The 16,969-nt window shown below is 40.7% G+C and overlaps 1 protein-coding gene across 2 annotated transcripts; it reads left to right on the forward strand.

Annotated features, from left to right (window-relative positions):
* The first annotated feature begins 527 nt into the window (after window positions 1–527).
* On the forward strand, window positions 528–1,532 carry LOC116738872 (S-adenosylmethionine decarboxylase proenzyme-like). Of its 2 annotated transcripts, none has more exons than XM_032602752.1 (2): window positions 528–643; window positions 731–1,532. In XM_032602752.1, exons 1-2 carry the CDS (start codon window positions 528–530, stop codon window positions 1,530–1,532), a joined length of 918 nt encoding a protein of 305 aa, XP_032458643.1. The 2 variants fall into 2 exon arrangements, with proteins under 2 accessions (XP_032458643.1, XP_032458644.1); XM_032602753.1 differs by having other exon boundaries at window positions 528–636; window positions 997–1,532.
* Window positions 1,533–16,969: the final 15,437 nt, after the last annotated feature.

A 16,969-nucleotide genomic window follows, 5' to 3' on the forward strand; every position in this document is an offset into this window, starting at 1 on the left:
AAATCCAATTGTTTTAAATACCACTCAAGGAGAATAGAAAATATATCAATTTCAAGGTGGGTAGAGGAAATTGCTTTAAAATTCTTTTAACTAAAAAAAATGTTTTAAACTTTGACAATCAGATTATAAGCCAACTAAAACACTTAAATATCTTTAAGTTGAATGGCTGAGCAATAGTTATCTTTCTGATTCTAAAAGTCTTTCTTTAGCTCCCAAAGTATGGCTGGTGACATTAGCTAGCGCTCGCTCTACTCTCTCTTATGGGGAAACAGAGGACTACAAGAGACTGAGCTGTATCTGCCCCTATTTCCAACAGACTCACGTTCAACTTTCGCTCACCAAAACAAGAAAAGAAAAAAAGCCGGGAAAATTTTATTAACCCTTTTAAAAAATAAGTTAATATAAGATGATAGCAAAAAAGGAACCTGAACTTTAGTAACACAGCTGGAACAATCCGCAGCGGCGGGAGAAGAGATTTAATTTAGTTGATTTTCTGTAGTTGTTGGTCGTTTGCTAGTCTCACAGTGATGGAAGATGCACATTTTTCTGAAGGGACCGAAAAGCTGCTGGAGGTTTGGTTCTCCAGGCAGCAACCCAACGCAAAGCAAGGATCTGGGGATCTTCGCACCATCCCAAGATCCGAGTGGGAAATACTTTTGAAGGATGTGCAATGTTCAATCATAAGTGTGACAAAAACTGACAAGCAGGAAGCTTATGTACTCAGTGAGAGTAGCATGTTTGTCTCCAGGAAACGTTTCATTTTGAAGACACGTGGTACCACTCTCTTGCTGAAAGCACTGGTTCCCCTGTTGAAACTTGCTAGGGATTACAAGGGGTTTGACTCAGTTCAAAGCTTCTTTTACTCTGGTAAGAATTTCACGAAGCCTTTTCACCAAGGGTACCCACACCAGAATTTCCGGGAAGAAACAGAATTTCTTAATACAATTCTCCCAAATGGAGCAGCATATTGTATGGGACGCATGAATTCTGATTGTTGGTACTTGTATACTTTGGATTTCCCAGAAAGTCGGGTAATCAATCCGCCAGATCAAACCCTGGAAATTCTGATGAGTGAGATTGACCCAGCGGTTATGGACCGGTTCTACAGGAAAGATGGTGTTACTGCAAAGGATGTCACTCGTGAGAGTGGAATTCGTGACCTGATACCAGGTTCTGTCATTGATGCCACACTGTTCAATCCTTGTGGGTATTCAATGAATGGAATGAAATCGGATGGAACTTATTGGACTATTCACGTCACTCCAGAACCAGAATTTTCTTATGTTAGCTTTGAAACAAACTTAAGTCAGACCTCCTATGATGACCTGATCGGGAAACTTATGGAAGTCTTCAAGCCAGGAAAATTTGTGACCACGCTGTTTGTAAATCAGAGTTCTAAATGTTGCACAGTGCTTTCTTCGCCCCAGAAGATTGGAGGTTTTAAACGTCTTGATTGCCAGAGCGCTACGTTCAATGATTACAATTTTGTTTTTACCAGTTTTGCTAAGAAGCAGCAACAACAGCAGAGTTGATTAAGAAAAATGAAGAAAAAACGCAAAAAGAGAACACACACAGAAGAAGGTGGTGGCTGCTTTTTAGATATTGATATCAAGGGCCATTCTTTCCATAACCACCACCTTGTAGTTGCAGAAAGCCCTAGATGTAATGATAGTGTAATCATTTTGATTTGTATACATTATTATATCAAGTAGTTAGATATCTTGCATGAATGCTCTCTTCTGCGTTTAGGTATCTTATGCCACTCTTGCTGTGAAATTGAAGTCATGTAGAAAAAACCTTTCACTATTTGAAACTTTACAACACTTGCGAAAACAATTCAATCTGCTTTATGCACAGTGTAATATTTCTCCAGGTATCCTCCAAAATTCCACACAGACAAGGCTTTCGTCCTCATTAGGTGTTGGCCTCAGCCTAGTCATCTGGGACTGTTCTATTCAATTGCTACCAGGATTTTGCATCCAGTTACCTCCACTTTCTAGAACATATTCTCTACTAATGTTATTGAAGCCAATTTCTACTTCATACAGATGTTTTTGCAGCACCTATCAAAGTTCTTCTTCCACGAGTCGAGTCCTCTACAAAAATGACTGCAGTTATCCATTTCGTGTATTACTATCTCACTGCTTCCTATACTTGTGTTACTTTAATTGATTCGTTCCTCACCATGGTGTCTCCCTCCCAACCACAGCCCTCCACAAAGCAATACACTGTTACACTGTGGGTTTACACTAACCTTACACCCCAGAGGGGGAATGGGGGGATGGACCCTGGACTTAATTTTCTTTTAAGGTCAAGGGAGTTTGGCATTTTTCATTACCATGAGCTCTTTTGGAATAAGCTGGTGTTGACTAGCAAAGAAGGTATAGATTGATACTAGGGAATATTGGCAGAACTGTATGGAAACTGTATGCCATTCTGTGCCCCCCATTAAATGAGATTAGCTTCTCATGAGTACCATGCCTTTATTAACTTGCTAAGTAGTAGTATAAAAGAATTATCGCTACATTTTTTGGCAAGGAGATTTAAGATAAAGGTTGTATTGGATTCAACAAGTCAAGTTAGCTCAGATGATTCACCTTAACTTTAACTTTCGTAGCCATTTCCACTCATTTCTATTAATGATATGCCATAAACTTTGGTTCAAGGCAGAATCGATGTCTTTGCCGTCTTGTGACTTAAAAAAGTTCTGTGACTTTGCGATGCATGTGATAGTGTTCTGACGGTTCCTCTTACTGGTATTTCTTCCACCATGGAGTAGCATCAAGTGATGAATGAGAACTGTTCAGGTCATCCAGACATACTACACAGTGAAGCAGAATGCTGTCCATAAAACATAACATACAAAATTCCAAAATGGTCAATGGGAAATGACTAGAAATACAGGCTTAAAAGAGTTGGCATCTTTTAGCTGTATTTGCTAATATGGACATTTAAGCAGCTGAGAAAAGAGCAAAGCTGACTCAGTTTTGTATTTCTTCTTGCCCTCAAACAATTTTTGATTCTTTCTGGATTGATGCAGTGATGTTTTTGTTCCTTCCGTATTTATAAATGGAACACATTTTTTTAGTGTTTCTAAACATAAATTCTACTTGGTTTGAAATCAAGTGGTTGGAACACTTTTGACTTTTAAACATCTTGTTGATTCAAAGCTTCATTGAAGAAGCTTTCAATCAATGGATCAGTCCGCTTGTGTAATTAGCGCACAGTACCTAACGTTTTGGGGCTATTATGAGGACCAATGATCAAAGTGGATTGTGTTCTTGAACAGTGTCCCAGTAGACTTGATGAACATTTATTGGCTTGAGGTCTGATTTCTCCCACCCAATAGATTTGAGATTTCTATTTAATGTTGAAAAACTGCACAAATTTGTATGGAACAAAGCCTAGAAAAATGAAAGCTATAGATTGAATAGTAATCTAAATTAATCCTAGTGTGTACGATAGAGGAGGGAAAATTTTGGTGCCATAATTTCTCTCTTCATGGTGCTGGACTTAAATCAGTGGAAATGTATTACTGTACCACAATTTAAGCTTCAATAAAGGTTTGCTTAATTCATTGTCTAGTGACAAAAATAAATAAATAAAGTCTCTCTTGAACAAAAAAGTAATAAGCAAATCAGCAATTTTCAATCTAAACTAAAATTTCTAAAATTAACTTTTATTTTTACTTGATGTTTTTTCCTTCCTGAAAATCCTTTTTTTTTGGTGCAGAGCAACAGGCTCCAGACGCACAGGCTCAGCGGCCATGGCTCACAGGCACAGCCGCTCCGTGGCATGTGGGATCTTCCCGGACCGGGGCACGAAGCCGTGTCCCCTGCATCGGCAGGCGGACTCTCAACCACTGCGCCACCAGGGAAGCCCTGAAAATCCATTTTTAAATAGCCACTTCTTTGTCAGTGAATAAACAGAACTTACTGGCTTCCAGGGCTATTTTCTTTCTTTTCTTATTAGTATTTTCCTGCACAAATCCTCACCATGATTCTGTGGACATCTGCTTGCTGCTTGGTTGAGGTCTCCATTGGTGGAGTCAGAATACAGAGGTGAAAAAGCTAGCCAATTTAAGCCTTAACAAATGTGCAACACTGCACTATTAAAAGGGTAGATGGCTATTGAGAGAGAGATAGAAAGACATCAAAATAGAGCATATCAGGATAAATCAGCAAAAGTTAATGTAGTCTAAGATGCATGGCATTTACTACTGAATTATACAATCCCATAATTTTAGGTCCATGGACACTTCAAACAAAGAAAACTATGTTTCTAACACTCGGGGGAGGAAAGATAACATAAAATATAACACCAAGAGAAAATAATTATACGCGGTAGAAACCCGTGGAAGAGTGAAATGAATAAGGAAGCAAGTGGACATCAGTCTTTACCCTGGAGCCCCTTCCCTCAGTCAACTAGGCTGGGCCTCTTGGAACCGCTGGTGCAATTGCAAAATATTCATGAGACCCGTTATTTCAGGCTGTTTGCTGTTTTGTATCTTTACAAATAAATACTCTGCGTGTCCCAAAATAAGCTCCCATGTTGGAGATGGCAGCACACCCAGAGCAAACACCAGGCCCACAAACTGCGAGCCCACGGCTGAGCGCCAATCACACAGCACGGCTGCTGCTGAAGTTAAAAGGGAGTGTTCCCTGCCTCTGCCCATCTCCACGCACCTGGCTCCACACTTCTAGACAAATGTAGCTGCCCAGAGTGTGTGCAGAGGCCGTGGAGAAAGATGGTGGAGGCCCTATGCTCCCACGACCTCACCAAAACTGCTTTCATGAAGCACACCGATGACGGAGAGCCCAATCCATGGGCAGTTTTCAGCATCTTTCTTTTCCTCTCTCGACGACATGTTCCTTAGAATCGTCTTCAGCTGGGAGCTTCAGGACACCATCTCCACTTGGGACTCTTCTGACTTCTCTGAATCCATGGGCTCTGTCTTTGGGGTTCCTTCTCACACCACCCCTTGAATGTTGATGTTCCCCAGGGCATCCTACTCAGTGTGGGTTCAAGAGCCAGTCCCATGGGCACTATTAGAAAAGCAAATGCTCAGAATGAAGCTTTGAGAGTGCGTCTACCTTCCAACATCTCCAGTGGGATGCCACCTCTCTCTCCCTACTGTCTTAGTCCGTGACCTGATTATCTCTCATCTGAAATATTAATCAGTCTTTTAGCTGGCCTCCCTAACTCCCTTCTCTCCTCTTCCATCAATTGTTTAAATGCAAATTTTATCATATGTGGAGTAGGCTAAAGAATGCCACACTCCCCAAGATGTCTACATTCTATCTCTGGAAACTATGAACATATTACCTTTTTTTTTAACGTCTTTATTGGAGTATAATTGCTTTACAGTGTTGTGTTAGTTTCTGCTGTATAACAAAGTGAATCAGCTATATGTATACATATATTCCCATATCCCCGCCCTCTTGCGTCTCCCTCCCACCCTCCCTATCCCACCCCTCTAGGTGGTCACAAAGCACTGAGCTGATCTCCCTGCGCTATGCAGCTGCTTCCCACTAGCTATCTATTTTATATTTGGTAGTGTATGACTACTGTAGTGTATGGTACTGACTGTAAGAATGAATCAGTAGAAGATCGAATCAATGAGATGAGACGAACAGCAATATTCTCAGAAATCCAGGATGGGAGATGGTTTAGAGGAGACTGTTCAGAGTCAGGTGTTCTGAGATCATTGCTGGTCCCAGGAGCAGGGACATCTGGTTGACCTGAGGGTCTAGGAGCAGGTTCGTGTTCACAACTGCAACAGATTTTATACTGGACCCAAGTGGTAAGTTCAAGATCTCCAGAATGTTCTCAGGCCCTAAAAACTCCAGGAAAGTCCCGAATATTTTGTATACACTTGGAATAGACTGAAAGATGGGGGAAAAATAACTTCTCGCTGGTTTGGGGCTAAGCTGTTCTGCGGGACTGGGAAGTAGTGCCAGGCATTTCTGGAAAGAACGCCCTTTGTAAGAGTCGGAGTCAAACGCAGAGGTTGACTTTTCAGCTTACCTGGATGACTTGAAGAGTCTTGATGCAGTGGTTGGGGCCGGCAGAGAGGAAGATAAGGGGAAAGAAAGCCTAAGAATGATAAAGACACTTTGATTTCCAGTTAAAAGGAAATGACGGGCAACAGTCATGCTTCTAAGAAGGTAAATGGAAGGAAGGAAGGAAGGGAGGGAGGGAGAGAGGGAGGGATGGGAGGGGAGAGTTCCCCACAGAATGAAGAAGATTGTTCTAGAAGCCCAAGGTAGCAACTTACTATGACTTTTGCTACCCAGGAACAAGCACCCTTCACCCCTTCACCCCTTCCCCAATCTCAACAGCCCAAGTTGCATATGTCTCATAGGGGAAAATGCTACAAAAATAAAAAAGCCATTAGGTTTCAAAGCTCAATCATCAAGAAGACTCCTTTAAACATTATCAAAATAGGCGCACACCGAGTCACTGAACGATAACTTGAGTTGTTAAAACTAATAATAATAATAACAACAAAGATTCTCTGGGGGTTTTCCCTAGGAAGCATTCTAGGTGCCACCGGGGAGGTGATATACTGATGCCTTATGAACGACTCCTTCTCAGTATGACTTGCTTGGGGGTCATACAAGGAGGAGAGGATTCATCGTCTTACAGGCCGGGTACAGTGGGCAGCTGGATCCCCACCAGAGCCAGGTTTGATGTGGTAATTGAGGGTGACTCCCAAGAGAAAGTCTGTAACAGTGAACTTGAGGGAAAACGGCAAAATCCAGGAAGAAGAAGAAAATGGTTAATAGCAAGCTGAAAGGCAAAGAGAAACTCAACGTTCAGAATCAGCTGGGGGCGAGTTAAGGCGCCATGTAGAGGGGCTCAAGGTCTCCGTGCCTCTGGGCGCAAAACCGGAGTCTGCAAGAGACAGGGAAATGGGAGACTGCTAGACACAAAAGTGTGTAGATTTATGAAAGCAGCCTTGAGAAACCGCACACTTTATCGGAAACTAATGAAACAGAAGAATCCTCCCTCTTCTGCCCTATTATCATCGCTAATCAAAAGAACTGACGAATAAAATGAAAGATCGTGAAATTCTGAAGGAGGAAAAAAAAAAGAAAGAAAAGACAGACAGGGAGGGTTTGGTAAGGGGAGGAACAGCATTCCACATTTGAAGACAGAATCCTACAGGTAAGACTGGGGGCGAGAGTTTCCAATAACAGGGAAGGGTGAAAATGGCAGAGAAGATATGAAATATCGTCTTTGTGTTTGTTCTGTACAGAAAATGAGGATCTTCCTACCTCAGGGACAATTTTCACAGAAAGCAAGACGGACTGTGAGGGAGGACGGGGGCTCTTTCCGCGTGCACCCTGCAGCCCCCATCAGGCTGATCTGCTCCGGTCCACAGCTCCCACCAGGGGCCGCACCGCGCACTGCAGCCACGAAGAGGCCCGGCTCTGACCACCGTGGGTCCTTCAAAGACTAAATAAAGCATTCACCTGGGACCCAACCACAGCTTGAACACACACACCCACGAAGGCGTCTCCTCTCTTGTCAGCAGCTAATACACTTCTCTGCTTCTTTTCCCCCTGCTCACTCCAATCCATGCTACGTTCTGATAAATCTGGAAAATTCAATCTTCTCTGTCCTTCATATCACCCCAAGGAGGCCTCAGACTGCATCGCAGGCTGACTCTGAACTATTATACGTGATGTTAAACGACCCACCTTGGCGTCCCCGCCCAAATTCTCTCAAACCCACGGCTCAGCTGCTCCAATCACATGGTCTGTGTCTCCTCTGCTCTGCCAGCTTGCTTCTCTCTACTTGTCCAAATACCTCATGTCTTTTAAGATTCACCTCTTCCCCCCCCCAGCTTTATTGAGATATAGTTCACATACCATATAGTTCACTAGTTTAACGTGTACAGGCACTTAGTATATTTGCAATGTTGGGCAACCACCACCAATATCTAATTCCAGAATATTTTTATCACCCCCAGAAGGAAACTAAAATCCATTCGTAGTTATTCTCTTCTCAGGACCATCCGCACACCATCCCCTGGCAGCCATAAATCTGCTTTGATCTCTATGATGATTCACCTATTCTGGACGTTTGACATAAATGGAATCATATGGTATGTGATATTTTTGCCTGGCTTCTTTCACTCAGATTTCAAGGTTCACCCATGTTTTAGCGTGTATCAGTACTTCATTCTCTTCTATTACTGAATAATATTTCACCGTGTGGCTACACGACATTATGTTCATCCATTCATCAGCGGATGGACATTTGGGTTGTCTCCACTTTGGGGCTATTAAGAATAATGATACTCTGAATGTCTGTGTACAAGCTTGTGTGTATATATGTTTTCACTTCTCTTGGAGTGGAATAGCTAGGTCCTATGGTAACTCCATGTTTAATATTTTGAAAACCTGCCAGACTGTTTTCCAGAGCGGCTGCACTATTTTACATTCCCACGAGCAATGCACGAGGGCTCCAATTTCTCCACATCCTTGACAACTCTTGTGATTTTTTAAGATTCACCTTGAACAAGAGACACACTTATTTAGCCAATTTGTTGATCTCACTATGTGCCAGAGTCTGTGCTTAGTGATCTATATGTTATCTTGTTTAATCTTTAAAACACCCTGAGAAACAAATATTTTCTTCTTTTCGCAAATGAGGTGATCAAGGATTAGAATTTAGTGACCAGACAAAAACTACTGGTAGTGGTTCCAGGACTCATTCCTATCTGCTGCCTCCAAAGCCCACTTTCAAATACTAACCTAGGGAGCCCCCCAAGATGCCTTTCCAAGCCAAACCCAGCCCCTAGGACCATTTCTTCTGAAACGAGAGCTAGTTGGTAACGGCTTGCATACCATCTTGTATTGTTCTCTGGTTGTTTACTGTATAAAACATTATGTTCCCAACTAGACAGTAAACACCGTTGGCTGGAACTTCTTTCCCTCCATTTTGTACTGGGGAAATAAAATGTTTAATTAACACTTAATGAGTTGACAAAAACTTTGGAGAATTTTTTGTTTGCTTTCTGTATTCTGAAAGGTGAGGGATACGTTGAAGACATACGCTTTCCCTTTCAGCTTGTTTCCACGATGTTTGAGTGAAGCAAGAACGAATAGACCATGACAATTCGCACACTCAAACTCACGTACCCCTAGAAACTGTGGAAATTTGTGTTTTAGAGAGTGTCACCTGTTTTTAAAACAAAAAACAAGACTTTTAATAGAAAGTCTTGGCTTTTTCCCTTTGAAACCCAACACACACACACACACACACACACACACACACACACACACACACCACCCCATATATACACACACACTCCAGGCATACACATGTATATATATGAACATACACATGAGCATTTTTTGCACATGTATTACTTACCAGGGACTTTATATATGTTATCTCTTATCCATCTAACACAGCTGCAAGGTAGGTATTAATGACTCCCATTTTATACATAAGCAAACTGCTGTACACAAGTTCATTTGACCAAGGCTACACAGCTAGTCAATGACAGAACCAACTTTGGCCACTAAGCTGATGTTCTTTTTGCTGCAACATATGTCTCTCTCAGATGTCCAAGAAGGAGGCATGTAGCTTGGCCTTGGAGTTTCACTAATTTGTCTCCTTATCCTCTTTCAGCACTTACCCCATGGCCGCCACAACCCACCCCACAAAGTCCAGCTTGGTGTAATCTAGTTCTGCGTTCCCATCACTGCAGCTTCCACAGCCAAACATCCTGATCAAACCCCGGAGATTTACATAAAAACATTCTGGGAAAAAGAGCAAGTGCAGTTTGGATTTATGGGCCTGGAGCTTCTGATTTTGAAATGATACACTAGGACTAGACGTTGTTCAAGTAAACTCTTTATTTATTTATTTATTTATTTATTTTGCCGCGCCGGGTGGCTTGCGGGATCTTAGTTCCCCGACCAGGGATCAAACCTGGGGCCCTGGCCATGAGAGCACCAAGTCCTAACCACTGGACCACCTGGGAATTCTCCAAGTAAACTCTTTTTTTTTTTATTACTCAAGTAAACTCTTAAAAACACGCGCAGCCCCAATGGATTCCAAAGTGTTACCCAATAAACACTGTGGGAAGGAAAAATAATAAATTCCACAAGTTAAAATGGGGTCAGCTTGACCATGTTCTCATTAGTTACGTCTCCTAGACAAATGGGAATGAGGACCATCGAAAGAACCTTCAACTAAATCTAGATAGCTTGGTTTTAATCCAGTGTGACATTAGTCACTAATTTCCCTGGGCTTCTGTTTCTTCCACTATTTAAAAAAAAAGTTTGATTGAATTACATGGTCCCGGAAGTCCCCTTTAAGTATGAAATGATATGATTCTTTAATAATGAGCAAGGGCCTCTCTGGGGGGAAGAGGATCAAGAACAATATAATTTACCTGGAGTCTACAGATGTGCTTCAAGGGGACAAGAACCCCTGCAGAGGAAATGCAGAAAATTTTGTGAGTTCTTATTGGAAGAGAGAGGATTCCTGGTTTCCTTGGATTCGCAATAGAATCAGTAACCTGCCAAATCTGCCAACTACTGGCTGCAGACTGGGACTCAAAAGTGGTTGTGGAAAACTCTTTCCCCCAGAGAACTGAATTCATGTGGAGGGCAACTTCAAAGTCCTCTCCTTAACCTCTTACAAATACATAGTTCAAGACAAGATACTTAGACAATTCCCTGGCAGTCCAGTGGTTAGGATTCGGTGCTTTCACTGCTGTAGCCTATTTTCAATCCCTGGTTGGGGAGCTAAGATCCCGCAAGCCAAAGAACACGCACTTAGCTGAGCTCTCTAAATGTTCCTCCTCTAAGGCGATGAGTTAGATCAGCAATGCTTGTGTGTGATGAAGAGTACATAAGTCACAGGGTAGGGACTTCCCTGGTGGTCCTGTGGTTAAGACTTCGCCTTCCAATGCAGGGGATGTGGGTTTGATCTCTGGTCGGGGAGCCAAGATCCCACATGCCTCACGGCCAGAAAAGCAAAACATAAAACAGAAGCAATTTTGTAACAAACTCAATAAAGACTTTAAAAAATAGTCCACGTCCAAAAAGTCTTAAAAATAAAAAAATAAGTCATGGGGTATAATTAGGAAATATAGTCAATAATATTGGAACAACTTAGTATGGTGATCAGTCATTGCCGTGATCATTTCATAATGCATAAAAATATTGAATATGTTGTACACCTGAAACAAATATAATATTGTCAATTATAACTAATTTTTTAATGTCTTTACATGACAGTTTTGGATGCAGATTTTCACCATCACATGACAAATTTGCTGGGTGAGCATTTTCAGGGCTGGGATCCTGGAAATGTACAGGAGATTTTTATCCATGTTGGAAAGGATCATTCTTGATTCATCACAATGTTAGAGATTCATATACTAACTATACTCCTTTGTGCATAATCCTAAGGAAAGTCTAGATTTGGCTTTAAACTCTATCTTTTGGATTGTAGTTTATCTCTATAGATAAATAATAGATTGGATCTGAGAGGCAATTAAACTTACAAATTCGGAAGACGGAACGCTGAATCGGGTAAGAGTGACACTTGACGTCAGCGGCTGGATGCAAGAATGGGCCAGTGTGTGAGAGTGAACAAATGCCTGAAGCAAAAACATCAAGGGAGTTGTTGACAAGAAAATCCTAATAAAAGGAAGTGATAACATGAGGAAGAAGAAATCCATTTTCTATTATTTCAGCAGTGTGGCTGACAGGGTCTTGGTGCTCTGGCCAGGTGTCAGACCAGAGCCTCTGAGGTGGGAGAGCTGAGTTCAGACACTGGATCACCAGAGACCTCCTGGCCCCACATAATATCAACCAGAGAGAGCTCTCCCTGAGATCTCTGTTTCAACGCTAAGACCTCCAATCAACGACCAGCAAGCTCCAGTGCTGGACATCCTATGCCAAACAACTAGTAAAACAGTACCACAACCCCACCCATTAGCAGAGAGGCTGCCTAAAATCATACTAAGTTCATAAACACCCCAAAACACACCACAAGATGCGGTCCTGCCCACCAGAAAGATGAGATCCGGCCTCATCCACCAGAACATAGGCACCAGTCCCCTCCACCAGAAAGCCTACACAACCCACTAAACCAACATTACCCACTGGGGGCAGACACCAAAAACAACAGGAACTACAAGCCTGCAGCCTGTGAAAAGGAGACCCCAACACAGTAAGTTAAGCAAAATGAGAAGACAGAAAAATATGCAGCAGATGAAGGAGCAAGGTAAAAACCCACCAGACCAAACAAATGAAGAGGAAATAGGCAGTCTACCTGAAAAAGAATTCAGAGTAATGACAGTAAAGATGATCCAGAATCTTGGAAATAAAATGAAGAGAATACAAGAAACATTTAACATGGACCTAGAAGAACTAAAGAGCAAACAAACAATAATGAAAAACACAATAAATGAAATTAAAAGCTCTCTAGAAGGAATCAATACCAGAATAACTGAGGCAGAAGAACAGATAAGTGACCTGGAAGATAAAATAGTGGCAATAACTACCACAGGCCAGGATAAAGAAAAACGAATGAAAAGAATTGAGGACAGTCTCAGAGAGCTCGGGGACAACATTAAACGCACCAACATTCGAATTATAGGGGTCCCAGAAGAAGAAGAGAAAAAGAAAGGGACTGAGAAAATATTTGAAGAGATTATAGTTTAAAACTTCCTTAATATATGAAAGGAAATAGTCAATCAAGTCCAGGAAGCACAGAGAGTCGCACACAGGATAAATCCAAGGAGAAATACACAAAGACACATATTAATCAAATGATCAAAAATTAAAAACAAAAAATATATTAAAAGCAGAAAGGGAAAAGCAACAAATAAAATTCAAGGGAATCCCCAAAAGGTTAAGAGCTGATCTTTCAGCAGAAACTCTGAAAGCCAGAAAGAAGTGGCAGGATATATTTAAAGTGATGAAAGGGAAAAACCTACAACCAAGATTACTCTACCCAGCAAGGATCTCATTCAGATTCAACAGAGAAATTAAAACCTTTACAGTCAAGCAAGAGCTAAGAGAATTCAGCACCACCAAAACAGCTTTACAACAAATGCTAAAGGAACTTCTCTAGGCAGGAAACACAAGAGAAGGGAAAGACCTACAAAAACAAACCCATAACAATTAAGAAAATGGTAATAGAAACATAAATATCAATAATTACCTTAAAAGTAAATGGATTAAATGCTCCAACCAAAAGACATAGACTGGTTGAATGGAAACAAAGACAAGACCCATATATGTGCTGTCTACAAGAGACCCACTTCAGACCTAAGGAAACATACAGACTGAAGGTGAGGGGATGGAAAAAGATATTCCATGCAAGTGGAAATCAAAAGAAAGCTGGGGGCTTCCCTGGTGGCGCAGTGGTTGAGAGTCTGCCTGCCGATGCAGGGGAAACGGGTTCGTGCCCCGGTCTGGGAAGATCCCACATGCCACGGAGCAGCTAGGCCCGTGAGCCATGGCCACTAAGCCTGCACGTCCGGAGCCTGTGCTCCGCAACGGGAGAGGCCACAACAGTGAGAGGCCCACGTACCGCAAAAAAATATATATATATTTATGCACCCAACATAGGAGCACCTCAATACATAAGGTAAATGCTAACAGCCATAAAAGGGGAAATCGACAGTAACACAACCATAGTAGGGGACTTTAACACCCCACTTTCACCAATGGACAGATCATCCAAAATGAAAACAAATAAGGAAATACAAGCTTTAAATGACACATTAAACAACATGGACTTAATTGATATTTATAGGACATTCCATCCAAAAACAACAGAATACACTTTCTTCTCAAGTGCTCTTGGAACATTCTCCAGAATAGATCATATCTTGGGTCACAAATCAAGCCTTGGTAAATTTAAGAAAATTGAAATCGTATTAAGTATCTTTTCCTACCACAACTCTATGAGACTAGATATCAGTTACAGGAAAAAAAACTATAAAAATTACAAACACATGGAGGCTAAACAATACGCTACTAAATAACCAAGAGATCACTGAAGAAATCAAAGAGGAAATCAAAAAATACCTAGAAACAAATGACAATGACAACATGACGGCCCAAAAGCTATGGGATAAAGCAAAAGCAGTTCTAAGGGGGAAGATTATAGAAATAAAATCCTACCTCAAGAAACAAGAAACATCTCAAATAAACAACCTAACCTTACACCTAAAGCAATTAGAGAAAGAAAAAAAAAAAAAACCCAAAGTTAGCAGAAGGAATAAAGATAAGATCAGAAATAAATGAAAAAGAGAGGAAGGAAACAATATCAAAGATCAATAAAACTAAAAGCTGGTTCTTTGAGAAGATAAACAAAATTGATAAACCATTAGCCAGACTCATCAAGAAAAAAAGGGAGAAGACTCAAATCAATAGAATTAGAAATGAAAAAGGAGAAGTAACAACTGACACTGCAGAAATACAAAGGATCATGAGAGGTTACTACAAGCAACTATATGCCAATGAAATGGACAACCTGGAAGAAATGGACAAATTCTTAGAAAAGTACAACCTTCTGAGACTGAACCAGGAAGAAATAGAAAATATAAACAGACAAATCACAAGTACTGAAATTGAAACTGTGATTAAAAAGCTTCCAACAAACAAAAGCCCAGGACCAGATGGCTTCACAGGCCAATTCTATCAAACATTTAGAGAAGAGCTAACACCCATCCTTCTCAAACTCTTCCAAAATATAGCAGAGGGAGGAACACTCCCAAACTCATTCTACAAGGCCACCATCACACTGATAACAAAACCAGACAAAGATGTTACAAAAAAAGAAAACTACAGGTCAATATCACTGATGAATACAGATGCAAAAATCCTCAACAAAATACTAGCAAACAGAATCCAGCAGCACATTGAAAGGATCATACCCCATGATCAAATGGGGTTTATCCCAGGAATGCAAGGATTCTTCAATATACGCAAATCAATCAATGTGATACATCATATTAACAAATTGAAGGATAAAAACCATATGATCATCTCAATAGATGCAGAAAAAGCTTTCGACAAAATTCAACACCCATTTATGATAAAAACTCTCCAGAAAGTAGGCATAGAGGGAACTTACCTCAACATAATAAAGCCCATATATGACAAACCCACAGCAAACATCATTCTCAATGAAATGAGAATGAAACCATTTCCACTAAGATCAGGAAGAAGACAAGATTGTCCACTCTCACCACTATTATTCAACATAGTTTTGGAAGTTTTAGCCACAGCAATCAGAGAAGAAAAAGAAATAAAAGGAATCCAAATTGGAAAAGAAGAAGTAAAACTGTCACTGTTTGCAGATGACATGATACTATACATAGAGAATGCAAAAGATGCTACCAGAAAACTACTAGAGCTAATCAATGAATTTGGTAAAGTAGCAGGATACAAAATTAACGCACAGAAATCTCTTGCATTCCTATACACTAATGATGCAAAATCTGAAAGAGAAATTAAGGAAACACTCCCATTTACCATTGCAACAAAAAGAATAAAATACCTAGGAATAAACCTACCTAAGGAGACAAAAGACCTGTATGCAGAAAACTGTAAGACACTGATGAAAGAAATTAAAGGTGATACCAACAGATGGAGAGATATACCATGTTCTTGTATTGGAAGAATCAATATTGTGAAAATGACTCTACTACCCAAAGCAATCTACAGATTCAATGCAATCCCTATCAAACTACCAGTGGCATTTTTCACAGAACTAGAGCAAAAATTTTCACAATTTGTATGGAAACACAAAAGACCCTGAATAGCCAAAGCAATCTTGAGAAAGAAAAATGGAACTGGAGGAATTAGGCTCCCTGACTTCAGACTATACTACAAAACTACAGTAATCAAGACAGCATGGTACTGTCACAAAAACAGAAATATAGATCAACGGAACAAGATAGAAAGCCCAGAGATAAACCCACGCACATATGGTCACCTTATCTTTGATAAAGGAGGCAAGAATATACAGTGGAGAAAAGACAGTCTGTTCAATAAGTGGTGCTGGGGAAACTGGACAGCTACATGTAAAAGAATGAAATTAGAACACTTCCTAACACCATACACAAAAATAAACTCAGAATGGATTAATGACCTAAATGTAAGGCTAGACACTGTAAAACTCTTAGAGGAAAAAAGAGGTAGAACACTCTATGACATAAATAACAGCAAGATCCTTTTTGACCCACCTCCTAGAGAAATGGAAATAAAAACAAAAATAAAGAAATGGGACCTAATGAAACTTAAAAGCTTTTGCACAGCAAAGAAAACCATAAACAAGACGAAAAGAAAATCCTCAGAATGAGAGAAAATATTTGCAAAATATTTGACTACCAGCCCGACAATGTATCAGAGCAGGTAAATTCCTCCCAGGAAGCAGCATCTGTCCATAGAGAGATCATCACAGAATCTCAGGAGACCTTACGAGGGGGATGACAGCAGAGGAAGTACAAGAGTCAACGTCTTCATAGAAAAGAGACAGAGAAAGGAGGAGGAAGAGGAGGAAGAAGTCACTTTCCTGTTTCATCATTCAAACTAGGAGCTTAGCCTATGGATAAAGAAATTGGTTGACTTTTTTCTCTTGTTTTACTTGCTGAATATTGTGGCATAGAACGAATTATTTGAGAAGCTCATTGCTATTTCAGTTTATATTTGTATCCTACAAGAGCCTGTTTTGGGTCTAAGAAGCCAGAGATGAGTACAGAATAGACCAGATTGAGAGCAAAATGCCTGGTTATGAGTAAGACAAATGTGAGTTCTCATCTGGTGGAGAGAGCACTGGTCTTGGAGTCAGAAGAAGGCTCTTCCTCTTGCTACGTGACTGTCTCTTTCTTCCTCGTCAGTACAACTGGGTAAACACTCCCAGTTGAGAGGACCAAAGGAAGTAATGGAGGTGACAGTGTTTGGTTAATTGTACA

Source organism: Phocoena sinus, chromosome 14 (genome assembly GCF_008692025.1).
Source record: "Phocoena sinus isolate mPhoSin1 chromosome 14, mPhoSin1.pri, whole genome shotgun sequence".
NCBI lineage: Eukaryota > Metazoa > Chordata > Mammalia > Artiodactyla > Phocoenidae > Phocoena > Phocoena sinus.